At 50.0% G+C, this 9,014-nt stretch overlaps 1 protein-coding gene across 2 annotated transcripts in view; it reads left to right on the top strand.

The window, feature by feature from the left end:
• Window positions 1-2,248: 2,248 nt before the first annotated feature.
• FSD1 (fibronectin type III and SPRY domain containing 1) overlaps window positions 2,249-9,014 on the top strand; it is a 17,997-nt gene continuing 11,231 nt past the window's right edge. For both annotated transcript variants that reach the window (XM_078599758.1, XM_078599757.1), the window contains exons 1-6: window positions 2,249-2,352; window positions 4,498-4,593; window positions 5,400-5,531; window positions 6,432-6,533; window positions 7,122-7,144; window positions 8,553-8,674. In XM_078599758.1, coding sequence (XP_078455884.1) covers window positions 2,338-2,352; window positions 4,498-4,593; window positions 5,400-5,531; window positions 6,432-6,533; window positions 7,122-7,144; window positions 8,553-8,674 — 490 coding nt within the window. In that variant the 5' untranslated portion in view covers window positions 2,249-2,337. The remainder of the gene's footprint in view (window positions 2,353-4,497; window positions 4,594-5,399; window positions 5,532-6,431; window positions 6,534-7,121; window positions 7,145-8,552; window positions 8,675-9,014) is intronic.

Raw genomic sequence — 9,014 nt, 5'->3', positions numbered from 1 at the left:
CTTGAACGTCTTTGAGCGTGACAAGTGTCATCCGTCCAGTGATTTTGTGTGGGAGGCATCAACAAAGCTTGGCTCTTTTTTTGTTCCAAACTCCATTTTAAAATGCAAACTATTCAAAAACACGTTAGGATAGTGGTCGGCAACTAAAATAAAAGCAATTTTCGAATTCCGTAAAAAAAAAACCTCTTTCAACAGCCACAATGCATGTGAATGAGACTTCTTAACTTCATGAAGTAATCTTTAAAGCCGCCTACGGGTTCTGGAGCCGCAGGTTTCCGACCCCTGCGCTTGGCCAAAGTCCTGTATGTTAATGGACACTTTACACATTTGCCCTTTGCTCAGCAAATGTGCAAAGGACAAATGTATCGGAATGGTTTTATTTATTCCGACTTTTAAATGAAAACCTAACTGACGATATGACACACTTGGGACATAACGAACTCTGCAAGGGTGCTCTGGAAAGACCGTGCTCTGGAGTGTGCTGCTGCTGCTTGTCCTTTGGTCATTCGGCTTTCGTGCCTGTTGGGGTAAAATCCCAGAAATGCATCTTGCAAATAACATCAGAGCACAGCACAACAAAATAAAAAAAGAATATACAAGGGTTATCCTTCCATATGGCTAAATCAGAATTAGATGTTGATTTTCGAGGTTGGTTCGGCACTGAAATGCGGAATCCTGAATTTTGTGTAGTACTGGCGTGTCTCCTCCGAACCTCTCGCGGTGGTGAAATGTTAACTACCTCACTTGGTATACAGGAGGTCGTGGGTCCCATTCTGACGCCTGTTTATTTTGAGATTGCGTGCCTATTTCTCCCCGTGGTCGCGTGGATTTTTTTCTCCGGGTCCTCCGGTTTTTCCCACCACATTTAGAATCAACATGCGTTTAGAGAATTTGGCTTGCTATAAATATCCACATGATAAGCCATTTCATTGAGCTATCATTTGTGATAGTCAGGTCACTTGAAAAAGAGGTGCATGGCTCGGTGGACTTTACCTGGTAAAATACAAAGTTTATTTGTATAGTTTCGTTTTGGCGCTGGCAAAGCAGTCCACGTGTCGCCATGACCCCGGGGCCTGATACGCGTCGCACTGGCTGTCGTGCCCGTCTTCATCTCTGCTTTACTGTGTGCAGTGTGATAATTGGTTGTTTACCCTTCTATCTGGCAACAAAACTGACACCTTTTTACAAGGAGTCATGTTTGCATAGACCGCAATACCTGCAGTCATAGTACAAACAAAAAACATAACTCTGATAATGTGCACTGTCCTTGAAGTTGATTGGTCCACACCCGAGACAGCTTTCCTTAGAGCCTAGTCTCACATGGGTTGGACCAGATGACCATCTGGTCCAACCCAGATGACCATCTGGTCCAACCCATGTGAGACTAGGCTCTAAGGAAAGCTGTATCGGGTGTGGACCAATCAACTTCAAGGACTGCACATTATCTGGTCCAACCCATGTGAGACTAGGCTCTAAGGAAAGCTGTCTCGGGTGTGGACCAATCAACTTCAAGGACAGTGCACATTATCAGAGTTATGTCTTTTGTTTGTACTATGACTGCAGGTATTGCGGTCTATGCAAACATGACTCCTTGTAAAAAGGTGTCAGTTTTGTTGCCAGATAGAAGGGTAAACAACCAATTATCATATTATTACTGGCAAATGAGGTTCCCATAGTGTGTGCAGTGTGTTTTGGAAATCGAGTGGATAAGAGGTGGTGTAAATTTGAGAAACTTGTCCCATTTCAACCGCCGCGCTGGAGAGGCGGAATCGAGCGGGGGCGACCTCTAGATTGCGAGCTCAAGTGCGCTGGTGACCGTGGTGGCATCTGGTCAATGTTATAAAATGATTCACTTGAAGCGCGTGACAGCAGAAGGCGTGCGCTTGTTTGCAGATCGAGAAGTGGCACCTCCCCGCCACGTTGCGAGTGTATCTCAGTGGCTTGTCGACGTTAACCACCTCGCCTGGTATGCATGGGGTCGTGGGTTCGATTCCGACCCTGACGCCTGCTGCTGTCTATTTGGAGCCTGCGTGCCTCTCTCTCCACGTGGTCGCATGGAGTTTTTTCTTCGGGTCCTCCGGTTTTTCCCCTCCACATTTAAAATTAACATCACGCGTTTAGAGTATTTGGCCGCTATACATTTCCACATGATAAGCAACTTCGTTGAGTTATCACTCGACTGAAAAATAGTGGACCTTACCCGGTAAAAGGAAAACATGCTTATAGTTTTTTTTATCTCAAAGCGATGACGCAATGTCACTCGATGCCGCGGTGACGTCACCGTGACAGTGCGAGATTACGTCACGCACATCCCAGACGCTGCAGGAGGAGGCGAACATGGAGGCCCAGAAGGTGCGGCTCCTCACACCTCGTCCCCTCTCTGTCTCTCATCTCCACCCACCTCGTCTCCATCAACCTCCACCTCCTCTGTCTCCCTCTCACGTCTCCAATCACCCCCCGCATTGCCCGCTCACATCCCGTCTCATCTGCCGCTCATCTCGCCTCTATCTCTCTCATATCTTCACTCTCACGTTTCTCTCATATCCGACTCACACCTCGCACCTCGCCTATCTTTCATATCGGCTGCGCAGCTCCCTCCCCGCCCGCTGTGATCGTGAGTTATTGTCATTCAAGCAGCCACTGGCTCGGGTCTCGCTCTCGTTTAGAGATTCGTGCAGTAGGAAGGAGGCCGCTGTCTCCTCGCTCATTGTCTTGTTCCAATCCCCACACACGAGGCCACAATGATGGTGTTAAGATGCGCAGTGTCAGCCGCATTGGCCCAGTCCCCATCCCCACTTTGCAAATGGGTTCAACTGGTGCAGCAGCAGCAACAACAACAGCAGCTGCAGCGACATCGCCCCCTACGAGACAGTACTGTACTGCGACAAACTTGGCAGGACCCTCCTGAACAAAGAGTCGTGAGACTCGGCGATGCTGTCTCGGGTCCCACGCGTCCGTCCCGTGCTGTGTCGTCTATTGACACGAACCGGGGGCAGCCCGCCCGTGAGAGGCGCTCTCACGGGCATCGCAAACCGGGGCCGGGCTCGGTGCGACCCCCCACGGCGCTCGTGTCTAGCCGCAGGGCTGCATGGCCTCCTCTTCCGCAATCCCCACTCGCACGGTGTCTCAATGTTTAAGTGGATCATGAACTCATCGCGACCAAAGCAGCTAGCTGCGACCAACGCATCGCAAACGCCGTCCACCCTGCTGCACGGCGACCTCCGAGATCTGCCCTGGCAGCCTCCCACCATCTGCTCTTAGACTCACACACAGAGAACCATAGACTCGCACAAATACCTTTAGACTTGCACAGAGAGCTATAGAACCGCCGCCCTAATAATATGGCACAATCTGGCCTTAGTCACTGGACTCGTGAAGACCATTCCATTGCTGGTCTAGGCAATCACCCGCTCCCCCCCCCCCAAATACTTCTCTCCATATCTGCAATCCTCACCTGACCTGTTCTCTTCTTTACGTCCCAGTTGCTTCCCTATCTTCCATTGTGCACGCCACCCACCCCGCAGCTGCTGCCAGGCTCGCATCCTGACTTGTGCTGCGCGTGTCGTGTTTGCTGTGGCTGCTGCTTCACCGGACACCCTTGGGGCACACCTTGTACTCGAGATGCTCCAACTCGAGGGGCTTGTGCACGGCGTTTTTTTAATGCACAGAAATCACTTCCTCCTCGCACCCCGACGGATGATTTAACAATCCGAGATTCATAACGCGTCATGTTCTGCGCAGATTGATCCGAGAAAATAAGAGTAAACGTGAGAACAGCAGCGAAATTATTGACACAGGTTATGAGACGCCAGATACAATATTTGTACTTTAAAACTGCAGATGTTTTTCAAATTCCTCATCAGTCATGGTCAATCCACTGCCGGATGAAGCCCTCCCCAACCCCCGCAGCCTCCTACGATCCTGCGATGCAACAATCCATCCAGCACCTCCGATTCACACAGTTGGCTACCTACGGTGCGAAAGAAGTTCAACATACGTACAGCAACTGCAAATGAACGTTTTTTATTGCTCCATATATTCGGCAGTGCACGTCCTCCCAGACGCGGTTTATTCCTTGGCAGCTACCACATTATTATTCTTGACCATCAGCCTCTGTCCCTTTTAGCAACGTGTCCTGGCCAAACCAACTTACCCTGTCTTAATACACATAGCTTGGATGATGTCATTAACCCGCATACATTCAATAATCTACGTGCTCCTCTGTCTTTTAATTCAATTACAAGCAGACGTCTCTCCACGCTTTGCACACATTTCTGGTGCAACTCTTCTTCAGGCAACGCGTTGGGCAGCACTGGTGACTGGTGTAATGCAATGCATGCTGTGTGTAAGTAGTGAGTTTGGCTCTACCGTACAAGTCGCTTTAACGACACCTGAGGAAGCGATGCAGTCAAGGGGCCCAGGTTTCCTCCCTCGAACCTCCGCCCCGTCCCTCCCTCACCCGTTCAAACTCGTGCTGTGCTGCCCCTGGGTCTGCAGGATGCGTTGCATAGGATTATTACAACTCTGGCTACCAAGAACGAGGAGATCCAGAACTTCATGGAGTCTATCAAGTTAGCTCTGCGTGGTCTGGAGGTCAGTGTACAGTGTGAGTGTGGAGAGGCTGAGACACGAACAAACTTGTCGACGATGACACAGAGACACAAGTCCCTCCTGTTATATCGATTCCCAAGCTGTTATGAGAATCATAATCTTTATTTATCCTGGAGAAATCTGATGAGCTACAAAGCTCTTTATCACAGATGGTCCAGTAGGGGCGGGTCACTAGGGTTACAATAACAAACATTACAAAAGCCGAAAGTGCAAAGTATAGGAAAGGTATTCAAGTCACTAATAACCTTGCTCAATTCAAGAAACTTTCCAACCCTTATTTATTACAACTTTGACTGCTGTTTGTTGCTGATCACTGGACGTTTTGGGCCCGTTCTCAGTCTGTGTTTGAAAAATAAGTAAACCATATACTGTCCATGCACACATGGCCGCGTGTATGGGGAGGTCTAACCGAGTTGCCACTCTCCTCCCTTTCACTGCACTTCCAGTAATTTGTCCGAGACAACTTATTACAGGACATGTTTTTCGTCTATTAATCATGTATGTTTGTGCATCGTTGTCAATATATTCTGTAACATGGTGGCCACCCCCCCGTGCAGCATGCCCCCCCTCCCCGTGCCGCGTGTCCCCCCTGTGCTGTGTGTCCCCCCTGTGCTGTGTGTCCCCCCCGTGCTCACCCCCCACAGGAGAACTCTGGCCCCATTCTCACGGAGCCGTGTGTCCCCCACGTGCTCACCCCCCACAGGAGAACTCTGGCCCCATTCTCACGGAGCCGTGTGTCCCCCACCCCCCCGTGCCGCGTGTCCCCCCCCCGTGCTCACCCCCCACAGGAGAACTCTGGCCGCGTTCTCACGGAGCTGGAGGAGGAGTTTGAGTCACTGTTCACGCTGCTCGCCGAGGTCAAGGCCAACATGGCGGCCAAGATCAAGCAGGAGCAGCTGTACAAGACGCACGAGCTGCAGGTGAGTGCACGTGTCAACGAGCGTGTGTGGCACAGGGGAGGAGAAGGTGAGACGAGGTGAGATGAGAGTGTGTTGCAGAATAATAATATAATTGGCATCATTCTGGAGAATTTAAGTATTCCATTAAAAAGTTTTGCGTTGAACTAGGATCCTTATCTTTGAGGTACATTCGCTAACACAGCTACCGTTCTCGTTTTCCTCGATGTGGCGGTGGTTCTTGCCGAGCTCTCTCCGATTTCACATTTACATGCAAATCTCATCTCTAGCCCCGCCCATTTACCCTTGGGCTACACCCATCTTAAACCTTTATAAACATCCTGCCTTAGCAGCTCTCCCGCCATATATTTTTTCCTGCCTCAGCAGCTCTCCCGCTATATTTTTTTCACCTGATGACGATTGCTTGTGTTGCGATCGAAACGTCGTGATATTGTTGTTATTTTTATAATTTTTTTCTATCTATGTGGCTTTACCGAAAGACCCAAAGAATATGATCCATATTTAACAGAGAAGATATTTGCCTATAAATAACTGGCAGTTTACCAGCTTTGGTTTGAGCAAGCCTGACTGCTGATAAGACACTGAATAACAAAACCAGTCCAGAGTTTGCTTGTGTTGAACCAATGCTGCTGGAATTATGCATTACCAGAAGGAGGCCGTGTGGTTGAGGGGATGTGTAGAAAATTGAAGAGTATCTTTTGTGCAGGGAGACCGACAAGGGACAGAAGCAGGCGCCTCGTCTGCTTGTTGATTGTGTGGTAACTGGGACGAGGAGGAGGGCAGAGCAAGTGGCACACGGGCACGCAAGAGATGCACGCAGCGAGTTCCAGTGTGAGAGGGGACGTTTGTTCACGAGCGTGTACACGCGCGTGTGTGTGTGTGTTTGTGCGCGCACTTGTGCAGGGTCAACTAGCAGCATGTGTCAAGGCCCTGGAGGGGTCTGCAGAGCTCATGGACTTTGCTAGTGAAACCCTGAACGTTGCTGACGATGACAAGTTCTGTCAGGTACGGCTGCAGGTGGCGCGAGCGTGGGTGCAGCCGTGGGTCTGCTACAGTGGCAGGCTGCTGGTATCAGCAGGGATTAATGTTGTGCGTGCAATGCCAACGTGCAGAGTTACTACGCCAGTCCAACGTGAATGTGAGGTAACGCAATGCATGCTGTGTGTACCGTGACACTGCGCGCACGGTGACACTGCGCATTCCGTGACACTGTGTATCATCTCGCTGTGGGTATCATGACACGGTGTATCATGACACTATCATGACAAGTGCTGTGTGCCCACCCCCCATGTGTGGCATGTGACCGATTTCTGCCGTAACTTCCTAACTCTTTTGCTCGGCCTCGTGGTGAGTTTGGCTCCTGTTGTCACCTGTGGATTTGGTGCTTACGAAAATGGTTCTTGTCGGCCACAGCTGTGCGTTGGGGAGCACCGTCGCGTGTGGTAACGGTGGCCAGTGCGCTGGCATCCACTAACCGTGCTGCTTGCCCCTGCAGGGCCCTGTGGGGCCCTGCGGGGCCCTGCCTGCGTGCCCTGGGCCGGTTTGCATGTGGCTAACATCCTCTCCTCTCTCTCTCTTCCTGCGCCGCACAAGGCTGCCAAGCAGATCAAGGATAGGTACCGTACCCACATTGATTGCTGCACTAACCCGGGCTCATCCGCTCCGTATGAGGCCACGCTTTCCATTCACACGCGGTTGCCTCTCGCGCGGCGGGTTGTAGAACATTCCTGGATCCACCGACCGCAGTTGGCTCTCTGACAGTGATCGTGGACCGCTGCACCAATAGCTTTAGTTTTTTATTAAAACCTCATATCTAATTGCTGAATTTGGTTATGAGAGTTGATCTTCAACTCACGGGTGAGTGAGCTGAAATTATCACAGTTTGCACATTAAATGCTTGCACACACTATAATTTAATTTGTTTGGCTGTGTGAGGTGGATGGTCCTTAACTACACAATTTTGATTAGATCATTGTGACCTAACCCCCCCAAAAAAATGACAAATGAAAACTACCCTCAGTAATCATCAGCAATCGGCATATTCAGTCAAGAGCCAGTGGCTATGTTGATTGGTCATGGATAGAATCTGAATAGCTGTGCAATGCCCAGTTTATGTTCCCGTGTTCTGTGGCAGTAAATTGGAGCATCTGTGACACTTGCGCAGACTGCAGGGTGGGAACCACTGCCCAAGTGTGCACTCGGAGCGCAAGCAGCGTGACCGTTTAGCACCACCAGGCTTGACAATGGCAGAAATGCTGACTCGGTATAAATGCTAAATTACATCTGGTTCCAATTAAACTTTGCTTTAATGTAGCATGTAGTCTTTTAATAGTCTATTATATGCCATTGCTTATAGGTCTCGCAAGACTCATACCAAATAATAAGGCAACCCCCAGTGCCAACTGTCCCTGTGTGGTACAAGGTGACTGAACACTTGCCTGCAAGTGGGCATTGGTCTGGCGGTAGGGGGGCGATCATTTCTGCAGCATGTAATACCAATTGAGTATATTTGACTTGCGTGATCTGTGGGCAATGTTTTGCATCTCGGGGAGGTGACGTGGCCCAGCGGTCATGCGTTCACCACTAATTGCAGGAGCCCAGTGGTCACCCTGGTTAATACTGCCAGTGTAACAGTCGTAGTAATACCACATGCCGCCTGCTTCACACTGAACATTAAACATTTCCTGGCGACATCCGCATGAGTTGGCCATTCATTGTATGCAAGTGTCGCAGTGAAGATTTGGCAAATTCGAAACATTACACCACAAATTACACAATTAGCATCACACACAGGAAGCAATCATCACCCCCGACTGGTAGACTGATGCCTCTTTGCAGGCTGGATTCTGAGTCACCTTGCGCCCAGAGGGGCAACTGCTACTGGAGATGCCCCTTTCAATGTTTGAGATGAGGTGCGATGTCAGTGATCTGATTAAATGAGGTCGGCTTTATCAAAAACAAAGTCCTCACCAACATCATTGTCAAGTTGAAGTGAAGTGCTGCTGCGTGTGTCCTTGCTGCCAGGGTGACGATGGCGCCCGCCTTCCGTCTGTCCCTCAAGGCTAAAGTCTCGGACAGCATGAATCACCTGATGGTGGACTTCTCCCCAGAGAGGGATCGTCTCAAGGGTCTCACGTTTCTGCCTGGTGGGCACTGGGCGGTGGGAATGATGAGGGTGCTGCTGTGCACACATCTGTGTGCATGCATCTGTGTGCATGAGTGCTTGCGTCTGCATGGGTGATAGTTTGGAGGACCGATGCTTGCAACAATGAGCGGGCCGCCTGGCAGACAAAAGCATCGAGGTGCACACTGGGAAGCACAGATGGTGCATATACCAGTCATCTCAGTCAACTAAAACCAACTGTGTCTGTCCCATGACCTGCCAGCAACAAGTCTTCCTCACTTCAAGTGACAGACTGAAATTGAATTTAGTCTTGGTGCAAGCATTGTGGTGATGTCGCTGCCAGTTCATGTAAAATGAATATT

The sequence above is a fragment of the Lampetra planeri genome, chromosome 13 (genome assembly GCF_965212315.1).
Source record: "Lampetra planeri chromosome 13, kcLamPlan1.2.h2, whole genome shotgun sequence".
In the NCBI taxonomy this organism is placed as follows: Eukaryota; Metazoa; Chordata; class Hyperoartia; order Petromyzontiformes; family Petromyzontidae; genus Lampetra; species Lampetra planeri.
The sequence above is the reverse complement of the archived record's forward strand: the minus strand, read 5'-3'. Positions and strand labels throughout refer to the sequence as shown.